This window comes from Cyprinodon tularosa, unplaced genomic scaffold (genome assembly GCF_016077235.1).
Source record: "Cyprinodon tularosa strain WSP-4 unplaced genomic scaffold, ASM1607723v1 ctg361, whole genome shotgun sequence".
Taxonomy (NCBI): domain Eukaryota; kingdom Metazoa; phylum Chordata; class Actinopteri; order Cyprinodontiformes; family Cyprinodontidae; genus Cyprinodon; species Cyprinodon tularosa.
In genome coordinates, this window is record NW_024039076.1 from 102,559 (window position 1) to 122,918 (window position 20,360).

At 40.5% G+C, this 20,360-nt stretch overlaps 1 protein-coding gene across 1 annotated transcript in view; it reads left to right on the forward strand.

Annotated features, from left to right (window-relative positions):
* The window catches only part of stab1 (stabilin 1), a 180,894-nt gene that overhangs the window by 35,888 nt on the left and 124,646 nt on the right, over positions 1 to 20,360 (forward strand). The window contains exons 21-26 of the mRNA XM_038295866.1: positions 6,440 to 6,526; positions 6,611 to 6,722; positions 9,037 to 9,223; positions 14,976 to 15,069; positions 15,261 to 15,419; positions 16,135 to 16,230. Of these exons, the coding sequence (XP_038151794.1) occupies positions 6,440 to 6,526; positions 6,611 to 6,722; positions 9,037 to 9,223; positions 14,976 to 15,069; positions 15,261 to 15,419; positions 16,135 to 16,230 (735 nt within the window). The remainder of the gene's footprint in view (positions 1 to 6,439; positions 6,527 to 6,610; positions 6,723 to 9,036; positions 9,224 to 14,975; positions 15,070 to 15,260; positions 15,420 to 16,134; positions 16,231 to 20,360) is intronic.

A 20,360-nucleotide genomic window follows, 5' to 3' on the forward strand; every position in this document is an offset into this window, starting at 1 on the left:
ACAGACAGAAACCCTGTCAGTTGTATTGTAGTCAAGACCACATCAACCAATATATATATATAAACATAAAAGGAAAATAATATTCTGTGTTTTTGTTTATTAAGACAGATCTCTCACTGGAAAAAAATCTAAATCTAGATTACCGTATTTTCACGACCATAAGGCGCACCGGACTAAAAGGCGCACTCTCAGTTACGTGTGCCATTTCTGTATTTAACACACACATAAGGCGCACCGGACTATAGGGCGCGTTTTTTATATACAGGTACAAGTCCTCTACTACCTTTAAATACCTCTACTGCGTATTTAAAAATACAGCGGGGGCAAAACTGAGTATGACTGTGCTTTATTCATGTATTTATTACAAAGTATTAATCAAACCATGGCAGCTGGCCGTGAGACAGAGACATCGCAGATGACACAGCGCTGTGGTCACTCCTAAATTAACTTAAAATCCTGAAACCTGCTGACGGAATATGTTCGCTTTTATTGCCGGTATCCTGGTGCCTGCAGCTAAAATTATTTAGATGAAAAACACCTGCCAGCAGCCGCGGTGAACCCCAGGCTGCCCAGCCTACAGGCTGCTGATGAAGAGATTTCTGCTGTCAGCGCACCGCTGGTATGTGGGGGTCTGAGCGCCTGCGACAGAAATAGATAATCTGGATGAACTGACTGCAATTATTAAGTTTTCAGGTGGCCTTTCTCACTTAAAAACATATTAAAACTACTTTATTCCCACTGATCACAGCAAATATAGCTGCAAGATTTAGATTATTTAGATGAAAAAACACCTGCCAGCCACCGCGATGAAGAGGAGGAGACGCGCCGGGGATGCTGTTGAATTAAGTTTTCAGGGAGAAAAATACAGCGGGAGCAAAACTGAGTATGATTGTGCTTTATTCATGTATTTATTACAAAGTATTAATCAAACCCATCAAAGTCATCATCCTCTGTTTCTGAATAAAACAGCTGCGCTAAATCAGACATGCCAGTTTCCCCTTCTTCGCTGTCAGTCACTTTCCGTGCAGCGCAGCTCCTCAGAAATAATGCCGGCTTTTGCGAAAGCTTGAACAACAGAGCCAGCAGACACTTTAGTCCAAGCATCTACAATCCATCCGCAAACTGTGGCGTAATCTGCCCGGCGCTGCCTTCTTATCCTGAAACTGTGGTCTCCGTCGGTCATCCATCGCTCCCACGCCGCTCGCAGCCTTACTTCGAATGGCTGCTTCACACCGATGTCGAGCGGTTGAAGCTCCTTTGTCAGACCCCCGGGATAACGGCGAGCACAGCGTTCATTTGATTCACCTTTTTTTCCACATCGGCTGTGAGATGGGCACGCAGCGATGGTGATGCGTGGAAAAAACCACCTAGTCTTCTCACATACACCTGCCTCAGCCACGCATCCATCCAGCCTTTTCCATTTGCGTTAATATCATATGTCATCAGAGTGCTGTGTCTGTTTCGCTGGCAGCTCCCAGATCAGCTTCTCTGATTGGTTGATGCGGCGCGTCCAGCAGCAAAACTTCAATTTTTCCATCTCGAGCAGCAGAAGCGCGGCGCTTCAGATGCTTAAACGCTCCCGACGTGCTGCACCAAAATGCGCTGCGGGACCTTTTGCTGCACCTATATGCGCGTCAACCATTGACTTTGCATGTAAACTCGCTGCTTCTGCTGCACCTGCTGGGTCCGGTTCACACCGATGTCGAGCAGCGTTAATTTGTTTCCCCATGTTTTTCACACCAGCTGTGAGATGGGCACGCATGGAGTTACATATTAACAGCGATGGTGAGGGGTGGAAAAAAAACACCTGGTCTCCTTACATTCAGCCACTCTTTCATCATCTCCTCAATGAGGTGGTCTCAAAAGTCGCAGTTACAACACACATAAGGCGCACCCCACCAAAGGGCGCACCGCACATTTTGAGGGAAAAAAAAGACGTTTAAGTGCGCCTTATAGTCGTGAAAATACGGTAGTCATTTTTTCTTAAAAAAGGTGCATTTGTTCCTGGATTGAGGAGGTAAAACAGACATTTTGCCAATGGAACAAGACAATTTACACTTAAAATAAGAAAAACACAGTTGCATTGTCTTATTTCAAGTGCATATGATCTAAATATCTTATTTTAAGAGTAAAACTACTCATTCCTTGGCAAACTATCTCATTTACCTACTCAAATTAATGGCAAATGCACTTAATTTAAGAAATGTTTACTTGTTTCTTGTAAATGAAATCTTGGATCGCAATTAAACAAGTTGTATAGTTTGGAGTTTTTCATTTTTTTTGCTTTAAACTAAATGCACAAACAATCTTTACTTTGTTTTTCTCAGAGCAACACGCTTCAAATAATAGAAAACTTGTTGTGTTAAATTTCTTGAAAAGGGTAATGTTAACAAAACTCAAGTAATAAGTCACAATAAACTTTTAGAGAGAAAGAATGGGTTAGAGTCAGTACCAGTTCATTTAATACTGTTCCCTGAAATTGTGAATCTGAATGTCTATAAAATAAAAACTGGATGCAAAATAAGATTTGAAAAAAAAACTGAAACGACCGTTTCCCTTGTCTGAACCCCTGAAGCAAAGTAGAGAACAGTGCTGGTGCTGTGAATCTGTTTGAAGTGACTTATGAACAGTCATTGTTGTCTGATGCGTCGTTCACACCACAAGCAGCAGAGGCAGCAGAAGCAGCTAGTTTACATGCAAAGTCAATGGTTGACACGCATCAAGGTGCAGCAAAAGGTCCTGCAGCGTCTCAAGCACTTCTGAGCATCTGATGCACACAACTCGCTTTAGAAGCAGCAGCTCCTAGAGTTGGAAAAATTGAACTTTTGCTCGACGCGCCACATTAACCAAGCAGAGAAGCTGATCTGGGAGCTGCCAGGGAGTCAGACACAGCACTGCTGATGCAGAGCGCTATGATCACTCCTCTGAAACAGTTTATTAACGCCTAAATTACCTTAAAATGTAAAAAGCTGCCAGCAAAATATGTTCGTTTTTTGATTATTCTGGGGCCTGCAGTTTGGATTACGTACATGAAAAAGGCTAATATCTACTTCCAGCCGCGAACAGTAGCGGAGAACCGCGAAGAGGCGACCGGGCTGGAGGCTGCCGTTGAATGGGGTTCCCGGTGACAGAGCACCGTTGTACAGCTGCTCAGACCGCCAATGTCATTCAAGCTCAGAACGATGGGAATTAAGGCAGGGGAGTCACACAAAGCGTCAAATTCGAGTTACAGAGAAACAGTCGGTATTTCTCAGTTTAGTTCCACCCTTGTCTCTGCAACGCCTCCACTTATCACCAAATCAAACATACTAAGAAAACCATACAAAGAAAAATAGCTGCAAAAAGACTTAGCACTGGTTATGTTGTGGCTTTAAAACTGATTTGTCTTGTTTCCTGCTAAAACAAAGTTTGTGAATTCAGTTAAATAATTGTTAAAATATATCTGTCATTTGTGTGTTTGTAGCTTTCTTCCTGTATGGGAACCTTTTCAAAATTTGAAACATTAGTGCAGTGGTTTATGTTAAAATAAACCTTTGGGTTAAGTTGTCGCAAGCAGGTTTTTCTTGTGTTTCTTGTAAATTTGGTCTTACATTTCTATTTCAAGTGGCATTAAAAAGTCTTAAAAAGTCTTGAATTTAACTTGTCTTATGCTGTAGGAACTGTCGAGTTAAAAAACTATATGAACGCTGAGAGTTGATATTATAGGAAGAAAAGGTTTTATTTTACTTTGCAAAGGAGAACCCACGACCAGCCTAAATGCAGTTCAGTGATGTTCTGAGGCTGCAGCATGCCAACCCCTGCATAAAAAGGGGACTACCCACACATTAACATTTTCCAAGAGAAAACACTTTAGCTCATCAAAGGACAGAGATGACAATTGTTTTCTATTCACACCAGGACGTGAGAATCTTGACTTGTTTCCCCCTTATCTAACCTAGGGGGAAACTTCCTTTCCTTCCCTTCCTTTCCTTTCATCTCAGCAAGGCTTCTAAGTAATTACTTTTATTGAGGAAAAGAGAAAAAACAGACTTTAACATCACTGACAAACAGGCCAAAGAAAAATACCGTTCCACAGAACCCTGTATATAAAACGTACCCATAACTTATCCAACGTATGCAAGCATTTTGCCAGATTTTTCGTACGTCAGGCATACGCTGGTCTAAATCGTCAAGGTTTGACAGCGGCTTAAAACTATAAAATCTCAATCGTTGCAGAAGGACAAAGATGTTCTTTTACGATTTAGCTGAGATGAACTGAGCCTCAGAAAAACAAAGAATGAGCAAGAGATATATGTGGATGGTTTCTAGAAACCTCCTGGATCTTTATAATTAGCTTATCCAATATTTGTTAAAATAACTATCACATAAGGTACACTGTAAAATTTTGATCCTAACACCAAATGGCCAGGCTCCAAAATGTTTTAAAAGCTAATTGATACCATTGACTTGTTTTAAAAACATAAAAACGTTTCAGAGTCATCTGAGGGAAGGAAGTACCGTAATTTTCGGACTATAAGCCGCGACTTTTTCTTCATTTTTCGACCTTGCGGCTTATATAACAATGCGGCTTATCTACGGACTTTTACAGCTAACGGCCACTAGGGTAATTCCTAAATCTATGGATTTTACCATCCGCCATGTTGATGTCACATTTGCTTCAACACACAAGTACGGTAGCCGCACGCAGGAATGCAGAGGTCCTCCGGAAGCAGACTTCTACCGCGAGTGGAACGAGACAGAACGACAGCGAGAAAGACAGACATTAAACATAAAAAACCTGCGGCTTATAGTCCGGTGCGGCTTGTATATGTACAAATCATGCAATTTAGCTTCTGCGGCTTATATTCAGGTGCGGCTAATAGTCTGAAAATTGCGGTAATAAATATTAGTTAGTAGTATAAATAAGTCGTTTTGAACGGAGCTTGCTGCTTAGTTAAAGCTTCCCCACTTTTTGCTCTTGTCTAACTCTGTCCTGATATGACACCAATTTTATCACATTAGACAGTTTTTTTTGTTCTTGGTCTTGCATGGAGTCTGTGGTGGGGCTCCAGGTGCTCTTGTTGCTGGTATTTTGTGAAGCATTTTGAAAAAACTGTTGCTGTAAAGCTGAGCTAAAGGTTGACGTTCTGCTCATCTATTATTCAATCTTGCCCTTTAGTCAGACGGTTTGGATCCTGACCAAAGGAGCCAGGATGTAAGCGTCTGACTGAGCTTCCTCTGTAGGACAGCCAGCCTTTACCGTAGAGATCGGCAGAGAAGCTCCATCATCTGTAGACCTGCTGCTCCTTTAATTCATGAGGGAAAATATTTCATTAACTGCGCTGTCTATACCTGTACAGATAGAACACCACCCTTGTTCTACCAAGATGATCGGATGCCTAATTAAATTATGCCAGATCCTCTTTAGTCATTCTAAGTCCATGTCTGCAGAACACTGTTGGCTTTACTTTGGGGGCTGCATGATGTGGATTAGTGATATTTCAGTTCTTTGCAGCAGCAAAACACAGCTGTAGCAGATAAATGTTCAATGATTAATCCTTTTGACTCCTGCACTGCAATAATTGAAATCTACATAAGTCATTTTTTTTCTTAGTATAAGGCGTTTTTCTCTTGAATTAGGGAGGTAAGTGACACACTTTGCCAATGGATCAGGACTATTTACATTTAAAATAAGAAAAAAAAATTGCATTGTTTTATTTCAAGGGCATCATATCTAATTATCTTATATTGAGACTAAAATAATAATTCCATTGGAAATCATGGAAGGACCCAGAAACTACCAGAACACAACAGGAAATAACTTTAAAAGATTTATTGAGGGAATAATGCAGGTTATTCAGGATCAGGGGAGCCAGAGCCTCTGGAGAGGAGAGAACAGGTTAGTGGCTGAGATTGATGATTTAAGGTTCAGACTACTAAGCCACTAACCTTCCTTAATATCCAGGCGGGGTGTCTTGTTCCAGAAAACTTTGGTTGCTTGACAGTGAATTCTCACTGAGGCTCGGCAAACAATCTTGGTCAAAGGAGGTCCAGGGTCAGAGCCAGGTGATCTGATTATCAGAGAATCCAAAACAGAATCCAGGGACAAGGTCAGGGCACAGAAACAGGTCAGGGATCCAGGCGGCACAAAAAACAGATCCAACAAGGGCTAGGCAGGCTCAAAAAATCAGGATGCAGAAACAGGTCAGGATCAGGTAGACAGACAGAAAAATGCTGGATACTTACTAGCCAAGGCTTTCGGGCAATCTGACACTGTCAACTAGTCAGAGGCTTGCTTAAGAAGGCCAAATGCACAGAGCAGAAGGGGGAGGGGAATGAAAACAAATACTAGTTAACAGGCCAGAAACATAACATACCTACTCAATTCAAGGGGAAATAGACATTTTTCTAGCTCGTTTTTGCAGTGTGGTCCTTTTAATGAGTGCGATGTGTTGGGCAGGTGGCGGAGTGCTGCAAAGGTTTCTACGGTCCGGACTGTAAACCCTGCATCGGAGGATTCCAGCATCCCTGCTACGACAAAGGAGCAGTGAGGAACCTTCTGGAACGTCTGTCTCTGTGTTATATGGGTGTGTGCTGCTGTAAATGTCTTTTTTTTCCCCCATGTCAACAGTGTTTTGACGGTATCCATGGTAACGGCTCATGCAGCTGCCATTCCGGATTCAGAGGACTCGCCTGTCATATCTGCACGGATCCGTCCAAACATGGAGAAAACTGCGACGAAGGTTAGCATCTCCTCCTCATCCTTAAACCCGTTTGATCTGAAACGTGTTTGAAATAAATCAGTGCGCTTTAACAGATTCTGATTATTTATTTTGCTGTGCAGCATTTAGGGCGACAACTAATTAATAATTTGCAAATCGATGAATCTGTTGATTATTTTTTCATAATTTAATCGATTAATAATCGGATAGTTAAAGGTTCCTAAAAGAAGATTTTTTACAAAATTAAACCAGGTAAAACTAATGCTTTCTGCCTGAAGAGTGATGGATAGAGCATATTGACAGAGATCTTTTTTTAATCTTAAATGTAAATGTAACAACCTCAGAAACTTGGACCCAATATTCAGACAGACAGTTCAGGACTGTTTTCAACAAGCTTTATTTAAAACAAATAACTCAGCGAGCAGCTGATCGTCAGTTGGGCAGATAACTGGATTCACTGCAAAGGTAGAAAACACAGGTCAGTGACTAGATGTGGGGCTAATCATGTTTAGGAGCAAAAAGTCACTGGCCTGGTATAAAGTCCAATCCCATCCTAGACGAAAATCCCGGATGATTTTGAAATTTCCCCCGGACTTTTTTTTTTTATATGAAAGCAGGACATGTCAGTGAAAAAGAGGACGTCTGGTCACCCTACCATATCAACATTCTGATGTTTCAGTGAGTGAGTGTGTCATGATTTTACTAAGGTTCAGACCCAAATGCTGAAGACCAAACAGGGAGACCAGGGAAAAGGTTTAACAGGTTTTATTGAAGAGATAATACTGAGAGAAGTGTTGCTCTGAACACTGCTCAACCGGAACTGAAAAGTGAGGGGAAGACACAGTGGTTAGTTCATGCTCAGTGCGAAATTTGGCTCGAGAACTTGGGGAAGAGGATTTGGTTGCTGACTCACGTTTCCAGAGAAGTTGTTGAATCCTTGACTCCAGTCTGTGTGCTGTAGTTCCAGTCTTTGTCTGATTCGGTGGAGGGCGGAACAGGTTTTACGCAGAATGCGGTTGTTAACGGAGAAACTGACTGCCAATCAGATTTCCTGCGGTACTTGAACGGGTCGTAGTGGAGATTAATCCCTTTCTCAGTGTGAAGCTCAAACGATCTCTTGGGGAAAGTGGATCCAAACCTCCTGTTTGAAATCCAGTTTGCAGGATGACTTCCCGCCGAGAGGCAAAGACAAAAACAAAGTTAAAACTCAGGTTGACAAAAACTCAGCTTGACTCAGCAAAACTCAGCTTGGCTAGAGTACCCAAAACTGGCAAACACTCTGGCGTTGAGGTAGTGGCAGACAGCAGCTTAAGAACACTCTGATAACGAGGAAACCATCAGCAGGTGTGTAAGGAGGCTGACCAGAACCAGGCGCCTCCTGGTGCAGGAAGGCAGGCAAGGCAAGGCAAATTTATTTGTATAGCACAATTCAGTACAAAGACAATGCAAAGTGCTTTACATGATTAAAATATAGGAAGATAAAACAGAATCAAAGCAAGTAGGAAAAAAAATAAAATAAAATAAAAAATGCAGAAACAAAAAAAGAATATTAAAAACAGTTGGATTAAAGAAAAGATGTTTTAGTTGAACTGTTTAACTAGAACAGTTGAAGGCAATCCTAAACAAATGTGTTTTTAGTCTTAATTTAAAGGAACTCAGGCTTTCTGCACTTTTACAGTAGGGAGACAAAGGGAGACAAACACAGAAACACAACAGACAGACAGGAGTCCTGACAGAGTGCTTGTTGCTATGATGCGTCTTTGCTCAGCAGCTTCGCTCGTTGTAAACCAACCAATCAGAGCACAGCTCATCTAAATATTCATGAGCATACCATAAAAGGAAGAAAACCTGTCGTTTCATTCTAGTGCTTTTAACCAGGCTTTCAATAGGGCTCACGGGACAGCAAATATGCCATTTATAGCCCAACCAAAGTTACACACCCTATTCAGAGACCTTAAGGACCAACACCAAATACCCTATAGAATGATTCGATCAACCCTTTGACATTGGTAAAGCACAACCTGCTGCACAGTGCAGTCCAGATCAACCTCCTGACAGCAGATAGACTCCTACACGCTACCTGGTGTTCCTGCTGTTCACGTCTGCCCACAGTTATGAAGTCTCTCTCTCTGTCACCTACAGTCATGTTTTACAATCTCTATGCTCCACTTAACGTTTAATCGGTTTCTAAATTAGTTGATGATTACTTCAATACTGGATTAATCACGATTAATCCAATTGGTTTTTTTTTGGCACTAGCAGCATGAATCTGAGTAGAACTTCATGTTATTAAACCGGTTGGAGCAAAAAGCAGTTCTTGCTGTCATTTCCTCAGAGTGCCGCTGCCTGCATGGCGTGTGCGATAACCGGCCCGGCAGTGGCGGCGTGTGTCGGAGAGGATCGTGTGTGGAGGGATATTCTGGAGATTATTGTGAAAAAACGGCCACGCCCTGCAATGCCGACGGCTTGATGGCTCACTGCCACATCCACGCATACTGCACCCACACTGGACTGGATTATAGGTAAGGTTTCCCACCACTGAACAACCATCATGGTTCGCTCTGGTCTCATGCAGTCTGTTTTTACTCCAAGGGATGGTTGGTTTGTGTCTTTAGAAGCAGGTTGAGTGAAGCAGCTTTGATCAGACAACATTTTACTTGCAGCATTCTGAGCAGTCTCAATTTAAAAAGCCTAAAATAAATAGAGATGTTCCTGCAGTTTCACGCCTTGCATTTTGGATTGGGCACATATAGTTCTCTGGAAAGAGCACACCAAGAGTCTTGTCTCTCTCATTCCAGAGAAATAAAACCAAGTCCCTTGTAGTAGGAAAAAACTATTCAACTATTCACCTCAGTTAAATAACAGTTCGGATCTAGACAGAGTTTGCCTCCCTTACTTATGAGGAAAAAGCCGTGAAGGTTGTGTCAGTCAAAAAAAAATTACACACACTTTGGTTAAACAATAACAATTCTTGAGAAAGTATTTGGCTTGTTATGAAATAAGTATTCCTTGTATGCAAAACACTTCTCACTCAGACATTTTGTGACCTTGCAGGATAAAGAGGATAAAGAAAAACATAACTAAATATATGAAACTAGAGAAAATCTAAATTTTCCAAATTTTCCAACCACACACTGAATTTAAGAAACACTGTCAACTTTTCTTTTACTAATTTTATCAATCAATTTTATCAGAGGCATGTTTCGTTGTGCCGAACACAAAAAAAAAGGATCAGCTGTTCTTTAGACAGAATCACTAAAAGGACAAGTCAACATATAGATCCAGAACTGGTTCTAAAACACATACAGATAATAAAATTGATGGTAAGAAAGTCATTATTTTGCCTGAAAAGCCTTTTGGCGAGCACTGGGCAAGATGGTGGCACAAACATAATTTTAAAATTTGAACAAAAAAAAATTACCAAAATAATTAAGAAACTATAAACTAAGCAGTTACAGAAGGTAACCTACTAATAAAAAAACAGCTAAATATCTAGACAATCTAAGTTACAATCTGATTAAATCAACAGTTAGGCAGGTTATTGCCACATTGAAAGTTTCTGTAGACGATCAATGCAAACAGATTTCTGAGCATTTAGCTAGCCTGGTCAGCATTTTTATTTTTAACAGCACTGTAAGGAAAAGTTCTTACATTTCAGGCAGGAATCATTCAAACAGCTTGACTGTTTGTAAATGCAGCTTCAAGCAGAATTTATAAACTTAGATGAAAGGCAAATGGCTCTGTACTCCAAACCACATCTTATTGACCCAATGGCAGGATGATAAGACACATAGGCACATAACGGCTGCAGACATGTTTTTACGCTTCTTCTTATAAGGTCCAAAGCGATTTGCGTTTGCAGCGTATGCAAACCATTTTTGGGGGTGTGTGCTTGAATTAATATACAGTTGATACTCTAATTACTAAACATCATGTTTATGGTTGGAGGATTTGCAAATGTAAATATGTATCATGTGCAAAGCTATCTTCCAATCAGAAACTCAGCTGCGGCCGCAGTTTTTGCATCTTTTTAAATACTTCTGACAGTCGGGTGCAAACTGACAGGATGGAGACAGGTTTTCTGTGCATACAGACATAGTTAGCCCATCAGAAAAAAAACAGCGGTAGAGTAATGTTGATTTAAAAATCATCTCTGCAGGTGGGCACAAATTACAATTAAATCATCTCTGCAGGTGGGCACAAATTACAATTAAATCAAAGCAAATAGAAAGTCTGGATTTAAATGTTAGCTCATTTTATATTAAAAAAATTTGAAAATCAAGAGTCTGTAAAGAGACATGGAGAATGAAAAAGTGCACAGCTCTTATTCGTCACAAAAGGGATTTTCCCCCCTCATGTTGACAATGCACAGAGTACGGTCATGCTACATATTTTCTTACCCATTATAAGCATGCAAGGTTTGGAGGGGGGGAGGTCAACAGTCCTTCAGGGATGCTGTCCAGCAGGTTTTAGAGGTTTCTCTGCTCCAGCACAGCTGATATCCATTGATAGCTGATTAACAGGTTTTTGCTGAACTGCAATCATCCGAATCAGCTGTGCTAAAGCAGGGAAACCTGTAGAATAACGCCTCACCAAGGACCAACTTTGGGCCTGCCTGAGTCTATTGTATTATGTATAGCTGTGCATCGATTAAAATCTTAAATCACAAATACCTGCCAAATTTTCCTGGTTAATCAGGATTAATCACATTGTATACACATACTTCAAGAATGAATTGCATAGTAGCACTTTTGTTTTAATATTCTGCTAGCCATATAAATGAAACTCTAATGACATTTGTAGTGCATACCGTTATCAGTAACACATATTTTGTGTAAATCTAAACTAAAGGAATGTAAAAACAAATAAATAAACAATAATTATAATACCAAGGCTCGATGTTGCCCGATCTCCCAGGGCAAGTAGTTTTTATTGTTGGGAGAGTACAAATTTCATTGCATTTGCCCACCGGGTAAGTGCAATGATTGCAAAAAAAATTAATTTATCACTTGAAATTACTTTAAAATCACCAACATTCGCTGAAAACGACCCACAAGCGTTGCCGGCGCCATTTTTGTTGTTTTGTACACATTCTCGCCGAAAAAGCCGTGTGATTTTCCGCTAGATGGCGTGATTTTTTTCTCCTTGGGGAGAGAATTCTGCAGAGCAGCAGCTGGATGATGAATGTAATCTACAGGTGCTGGTCATAAAATTAGAATATCATGAAAAAGTAGATTGATTTCAGTAATTCCATTTAAAAAGTGAAACTTGTATATTATATTCATACATTACATACAAACTCATATATTTCAGATGTTTATTTTGTTTAATTTTGATGATTACAAATGACAACAAATGAAAATCTCAAATTCATCATATCAGAAAATTAGAATATTACTGAAGACCAATAAAAACAAAGGATTTATAGAAATGTTGGCCAACTGAAAAGTATGAACATGAAAAGTATGAGCATGTACAGCACTCAGTATTTAGTTGGGCCTCCTTTGGCCTGTATTACTGCAGCAATGCGGCGTGGCATGGAGTCGATCAGTCTGTGGCACTGCTCAGGTGTTATGATAGCCCAGGTTGCTCTAATAGTGGCTTTTAGCTCTTCTGAATTGTTGGGTCTGGTGTATTGCATCTTCTTCTTCACAATACCCCATAGATTTTCTATGGGGTTAAGGTCAGGAGAGTTTGCTGGCCAATTAAGAACAGGGATACCATGGTCCTTCAACCAGGTACTGGTAGCTTTGGCACTGTGTGCAGGTGCCAAGTCCTGTTGGAAAATGAAATCTGCATCTCCAAAAAGTTGGTCAGCTGCAGGAAGCATGAAGTGCTCTAAAACTTCCTGGTATGTGGCTGCGTTGACCCTGGACCTCAGAAAACACAATGGACCAACACCAGCAGATGACATGGCACCCCAAACCATCACTGACTGTGGAAACTTTACACTGGACTTCAAGCAACGTGGATGAAGTGCCTCTCTTCTTTTCCTCCAGACTCTGGGACCTTGATTTCCAAAGGAAATGCAAAATTTACTTTCATCAGAGAACATGACTTTGGACCACTCACCAGCAGTCCAGTCCTGTTTCTCTTTAGCCCAGGCAAGACGCTTCTGACGCTGTCTGTGGTTCAAGAGTGGCTTGACACAAGGAATGCGACAGCAGAAACCCATGTCTTTCATACGTCTGTGTGTGGTGGTTCTTGAAGCACTCACTCCAGCTGCAGTCCACTCTTTGTGAATCTCCCCCACATTTTTGAATGGGTTTTGTTTCACAATCCTCTCCAGGGTGCGGTTATCTCTCTTGCTTGTACACTTTTTTCGACCACATCTTTTCCTTCCCTTCGCCTCTCTATTAATGTGCTTGGACACTGAGCTCTGTGAACAGCCAGCCTATTTAGCAATGACTTTTTGTGTCTTGCCCTCCTTGTGCAAGGTGTCGATGGTCGTCTTTTGGACAACTGTCAAGTCAGCAGTCTTCCCCATGATTGTGTAGCCTATAGAACTAGACTGAAAGACCATTTAAAGGCTTTTGCAGGTGGTTTGAGTTAATTAGCTGATTAGAGTGTGGCACCAGGGGCCATCAATTTTGAACCTTTTCACAATATTCTAATTTTCTGATATGATGAATTTGAGATTTTCATTTGTTGTCATTTGTAATCATCAAAATTAAACAAAATAAACATCTGAAATATATGAGTTTGTATGTAATGTATGAATATAATATACAAGTTTCACTTTTTAAATGGAATTACTGAAATCAATCTACTTTTTCATGATATTCTAATTTTATGACCAGCACCTGTATACTATAATACATGCTAGATAAAAAATTGATTAGTCAGGGATTAGGAAAATAATAATAATAATTGTCTGCGCACGGTGTAAATATTTCTATCATATGGCAGTCTTCTGTACAGTGATGCAGGTCATACATTAAAAAATGTTCATTAAATTTTTTTCTCTTAGACATTGGAGTGGTGCATTTAAATGTTATAGAGCTAAACATGTTAAATTGGTGAGTAGTAGTCGTGTAAGTTTTTAACCTGTCAGGTTTTGTTTTAGATTTTTAACATTACAATTTATATTTTGCCAAGCACACAACAGTTTAAAGCAAAGTTTAGTTTGAAAAGAATGTGCAGGAAGGATTGAAAAGCATGTTAACACGGTAATGTAGGCTTGAGTTCATTATCTGACGCATGCAGATACACACCAGGAACCTGGAAACTTACTGAATTACAAAAAAAAACATTTACAAAACAAACATGTTTCATTCATATACATATATATATATATATATATATATATATGAATATTAGGAACTATATTTATCAAACATCATACTGGGCAAGTAAAAATTGTTTCTGGGCAAATGAAATGTGAAAGCAACTTGCCCGAAGGTTTTTGGTGGCAGCAGAAACCTCTATCTTTCTTTTTTTTCTTTTTCTAAATCCCTTTTTGGGGGCAGGCGGTAAACGGCAGCTAGGTTAAAACATCTTTTAATGCAGACCAAGCGCCTCTGTGCGCCTGAGGGGAGCAGCTTTAACTGAGGCTTCGTAAAGCCCATGAAATTATGCTTGTGCATCTTTTCATGGGGATTATGCTGCTGTTATGTATAAGTTAGGCTGTCGCTGGAATAAGTTCTGGACTCGTTATGAATACTCTATGTATACGCCCAAAATTGAAAAAAAAATACATAGAAAGTTCAGCATATGCCGGCATTTTAGAAGAATCTGGGACATCAGGCATATGCTTTCTAAATCTGCAAGGTGTGACAGGGCCCTCAGCACCGTCAGTCTGTGCAGAAACCAGCCTGTGGCACTGGGTGTGCACCCCATTCCATTTAAGGTGTTTTTTTTTTTTTTTTAAGACTTCGCCTGCAGGGTTTTTCTCTCTAGCTGCTGCTGATCAGCTACCGGTCTGTTTAAAGAAGCTCTCAGTAGGTGGGTGGGACGTCAGCACAAGGAGCGACTTCTGGAGTTTGCTGAGCAGAACCAGCTTCTCTGATCAGCTCAGAGAGCAGACAGCTGAGAACCCGAGTATACGATTGAATGAGTAACTCCTGCACAGCATCTCCTCCATTACAGTAGAGATCCTCCTTAACAAGCCGACACTATGTCCTCTCAGTTGTTTTTTTAAAAATATAATTAACCAAGCACTTTCCCAACTCTGCACCATGTCCTGACTTATGGTTGTTTGTTTTGTTTTATGGTTCTTTTTGTCTTTTTTTTCTGTAGCCTCTGTTTACTTTGTCCCTTTTTTTGTTTCACCAGCTGTTTGTGCAGGGATGGATATGAGGGCGATGGCCACTCCTGTTCTCCCATCAACCTCTGCCTAAAGAGCAACCGCGGAGGCTGCGACGCCAACGTAAGGCTGACAGTTTCTATCAGTCACTATCCAGCCTTTATGTTAATCTTTAATGAACCTAAGATATCTTCTAAATCAGTTTTCATAGTCATGGGAAAACAACTGAACCCTAAGATAGCTGAGAAGTTGTTGAAATGTTTTTTGTCTGAATATCTTTACGTCATTGTACACGACATCTGCTCGGTTTGCAGGCAGAGTGTGTGTACGCGGGTCCGGGTAATGTGTCGTGCGTGTGCGCTGAGGGATGGACTGGGGACGGGAAAGTCTGCGTGGAGATCAACAACTGTCAGCTGGAAGGCCGAGGAGGCTGCAGCCCCAACGCCGACTGCAATCACATCGGACCAGGACAGGTCAGCTGAAGGCAGACGATTTGCTGTATTTAAACAAACCCTAAAATAACACAGATTTACCATCAACAGAATTCCAAATTTTTGATTTATGTTTTTTAAAGATATCAAAGCTTCAGTATTTTTAATAATCCCTTAAACACTGAGCTGGAAGTGTAAAGAAAAAACAGTAATTATTTCAAGCCTGAAAGCAGCTGCAGTGTCAGAGATTGTTGTTCTGGATCACGGTCCTGATTGGATGGGTGCAGAGAATTTAATCAAAGATGGAGATCTGGATCTGGAGCATAACCAACAGCAGGCATGTAGATCAGTAGTAACAGAGTTTATAGCTTACAGTTGATCTTTATTAACTGCATCATTCAGAAATAAATATGACTGAAAGAGTTTGAAGGCCTTCTGCACCTAATTCTCAGTCATTTGGGTCACGGCAACCACAAAACGGATTTAAATCTGAGGACACTGGACTTTCTTTTAGTTTTTCTGTGCTTATCAGGATGGGTATCATCAACTCTGGTGTGAACGGCAACAATTGACTGATTTCTGGATAGCTGTGGAAATGTTCTCAGGAAAACTGACTGAAAGTCTAGTCCTCTTGGATTTAAATCAAATGTGCTATTATGCACCATAACAACAATCATTAATAAATATTATATAATGTTCTTTAATCTTCCTGCAGTTTCCTGTAATTTTAAGTGAACCTCTGTGTGTCTGTTTGCAGAGCGAGTGTGTTTGTAAAACTGGTTATATGGGAGATGGCAAGGTGTGCGACCTTATCAACCCCTGTCAGAAAAACAATGGAGGCTGCCATGAGTTGGTACTCACACACACAACACACACACACACACACACACACACGAAAGTTAGTATTTCGATCCATATAAGCATTTTACATTGACTGACTTTTATTATTGATTGATTTATCAATAAAAAATTTAAGTATGTGTATTTATGCCCTACCCAGACATTACCAATATATTCCTAAACCAAATCTTAACCTAAATGTAATTCACACCTCACCTTTAATCCGATCCCTAGCATCGAACATGGTGGTCCACCATATTAAACCAGACTTTGGTTCCTGTAAAGCATGTTGGTTTTCTAAAGGCTACCAAATATGAAACATCCTAAATAGGTGATAATAGCCCCGTTTACACCATCTTCTGAAACTGATCCTTGCCGAGTTCGGACCGAGTTTGGATCAGTTAACCGTGCTGAGTTTGGTTCCTTATGACTCGGTTCCTTACGACATCCCACTAGCACGGTTCCTCGCCCCGTAGTGACGATCTATGGTACTACTGCTCGCAAGGATTCTCTAGACTACTTTAGAGCCCTGCAGTTGGTTTCTTGTATCATATTTAACTGTTGTTGTTGGTGGCGTTGGATTGGAAACACTGAACTTTTGCTGCTCGACGTGCCACAGCAACCAATTAGAGGAACTGATCTGGGAGCTGGCAGGGAGACAGCATCAGCGCTGCTAATGCAGAGCGCTATGATCACTCCACTGAAACAGTTTATTAACGCCTAAATTAACTTAAAATATGGAAACCTGCTGGCAAAATATGGTCACTTTTATTATTCTGGTGCCTGCAGTTTGGATTTCGTACATGAAAACCGCTAACATCTTGTCAGGTCTAAGCACCTAAAACATCATACATACATACATACATACAGGGAAAAAAAGAAGGCACAGAGACAATTAATTTATTTACTCGCGAGGAGAGTAGGAAGAGACTGCGGAGTTTATAGTCTCCACCCCACTCTGCAGTCTTCAGCTTTCTCCTCGCTATTTATTGAAGAAAAGGGGATGTCCCTAATTACACCAGCTGAGGTTTAACTAAGGGGAAGGGAAACAAAAAGATCTTACTTTAAACCTCAGCACATATGTTAAAACAAAGCATGTGGTTGTTTTACAATTGAATTGTTCCAAGAACACATGTTTAGAAGAAACATGTGATAGAGGATGTTTAGGTCTCTTTCACAACCCGTCCGTTGCATGACCTTTATCTGGAACGATCTTAAGCAAGAGTTAATAAAAGATGGATCACACATTATACATCATAATAGTTCATTAGAACACAACCCATGAAACACAAACGGAGTATAAATTAAATATTTCTAACACATCTATTTACATTTGCCACAAACAGCAGGGGGGAACCTCCTAGAGGCGACCGTGCCTGAGCCTGCTGTTGCTGGATTCCTAGTCACAGTGCACCGCTGCTATGTGATGATCTGAGCGGCTCTGACAGTGAAATAATATTTGAATGTAGGATGGTAATCTGGATGGACTGACTGCACAGATAATGTTTTGAGGTGTACTTTCTCGCTTAAAAATATATTAAAACTGCTTTTTACCCACTGACTGCAGCAAATATAGCAAAGCCGCTCTCCGCCGTTGAACACAGGAGCAGCAGAAGCACCAACTACTGGAAGCTGACTGTAAGGAGATGACGCGGCCTGTTCATTCGCTCTGTTATCAGAGAACCAAGCCACAACTGAATTACGCGGAGCCCTACTGATGAACTAGTATCATGTTAGCTCGGTTCGGTTGTAACTGGGGCTGTTCACTTCAGTTTGTGGGCCGTTTACTCTCAAAAGTTATCTCGGTTACCGTGTTCGGACCGATCTCGGCATTGTTTCAAAAGAGTAGTGTAAATGGGGCTTTTATCAAGTAAAAACAAACAGTGTGTGATTTTTTTTTAAATGGTACTGAATGGTGTCAATAGAGCAATAGAAAAGACTTCAGGACCTGCAGGTTCCGCTTATATGTGACAATAATCATTGTTATTTATTAGATTAGAAATCATCTGATTCTTTGTGGGTCAAAGACAGACAAACTTCTTCTGATGAGGATTTATTGAAGTTCGGGTTTCGGGAGGATCTTCACAGAGGAAGGCCTTCGTCGTTCAATGCTAACATCGTTTTTACAATAGATGACAAGGGGAAATTTTACAATGAGAGCGTACAGAGAAGTAAGGTGGGAATCTTGAATGACACTAATCAGTCCCCAGGGGTAATGGGAGTGAAACCAGCATGACAGGTTTCAGGCTGTTCTTCTGAGACATGCCTTCATCTTTGCCCCAGGTTAATGGTGATCTTTGCGGGGCCACATTCTTCTCTGCATCGTATCATTAACTTTAACATGCTCTGTTCAAAACTGTCATTAAATCGAACACATATGAATTTAGGTCCGATCTTGTCCTGCACAGAGAAGCCAACCATTGCTCTTTAAATCCCACAGTAACATCTATCTCACTCCAGTCTTTCTCAGCTCTCCATCTCTGCACAAGATCACATTGGCTACCGTAACAGGTTTTACTCAGGAATTTGTTGGTAATGAATACAAAGAACGCATCTGGAACAAAAGCAACACAGATCTCCGTACTCGTAGTAAAACATGGTGGTGGCAGCATCACTCAGCTGCTGATAAAACCGTGAATAGATGATAGTTCTAGTCTGACCAGAAATCTTCAATTATCTGGAGAGAAAGAGCATTTTCTACATACAGGGTTCCCGCGGGTCCTTAAAAAGTCTTCAAAAATAAAACTAAGGCCTTAATTGGTATTAAAATGTCTTAAATCAGTCTTTCGTAGGTCTTAATTTTTAAAACAACATAAACAGGATTATTTTATTATGATACATTTTTGTAATCTAAATAGAACATTAAAGTTGACCTTTTTTTTTTTATAAAAAAAAATAATGGCGCGCCATTATTGGTTGCGTCCCGATAGTGGAACCAATAAAAGCGCTGACATTTGGGAGATGAACCATTTACTTTTTGTCTGGAAAATATGAGCAAGTGTAAATGTAACGAAAACTGTCTCCAGCCAAGAGTTTTCTCCATGGCTAAAACCAGGGAACATACATGAGGCTCAGTGGATTTTGTCCAAGAAGTCATTCAAGCTGGGAACGATGGGAATGAAGGCAGTGGAGTCGCACATGCGAAGCACGAAACACAAAGCGTCAAAATGGAGTTAGAGAGAAACAGCCGGTATTTCTCAGTTTAGTTCCACCCTTGTCTCTGCAACGCCTCCACTTTTCACCAAATCAAACATACTAAGAAAACCATACAAAGAAAAATAGCTGCAAAAAAGACTTAGCACTGGTTATGTTGTGGCTTTAAAACTGATTTCTTTTGTTCCCTGCTAAAACAAAGTTTGTGAATTCAGTTAAATAATTGTTAAAAATATATCTGTCATTTGTGTGTTTTTAGCTTTCTTCCTGTATGGGAAGTTTTTCAAAATTTGTAACATTAGTGCAGTGGTTTATGTTAAAATAAACCTTTGGGTTAAGTTGTCGCAAGCAGGTTTTTCTTGTGTTTCTTGTGAATTTGGTCTTAAATTTTTATGTCAAGTGGCATTAAAAAGTCTTAAAAAGTCTTGAATTTAACTCGCCTTATGCTGTAGGAACCCTGTACATAATCATCAAGCAAAAACCAACTTAAACAAACTAACGATTTGAGAAGAAAATCTGAGCTTGGCCTGACAGGAAATCTGCTATCTACTATTCGTAGATATTAGTAGTAATCTAAAGCCCCTTTTCAGCAGAAATTATCGGGTTATACCGAGTTATTCAAAGACGGGTCGATCCGCCCACAATCAGCATTTGGATCCCTTCCCGTTGGCAAAAGCTGCTCTGACCCCCCTGCTGGCAAGCTGCGTAACCTCTGTCACCCCACTGCTGCTTGTCTGGTGACGCCATCATGCAGGGTTAGCATTGATGATGTAATCAGGAGTGTAAACAATGGAGAACCACATGGAAGGAAGCCAGGGCAGGATCAGGGTGCTTTAGTGCTTTGCTCTATTATCCGTCTGAATTCCTCTCACCAGGGCTGCTCCCGGTTCTAAGAACGTAAAAAGAGTTGTTTCTGCTTGTTAGATCAGAAGCAACTGCTGTGGTGTGTTAACATCCATATGGTTCACTTAAATCAGAGAGTGGATCTGG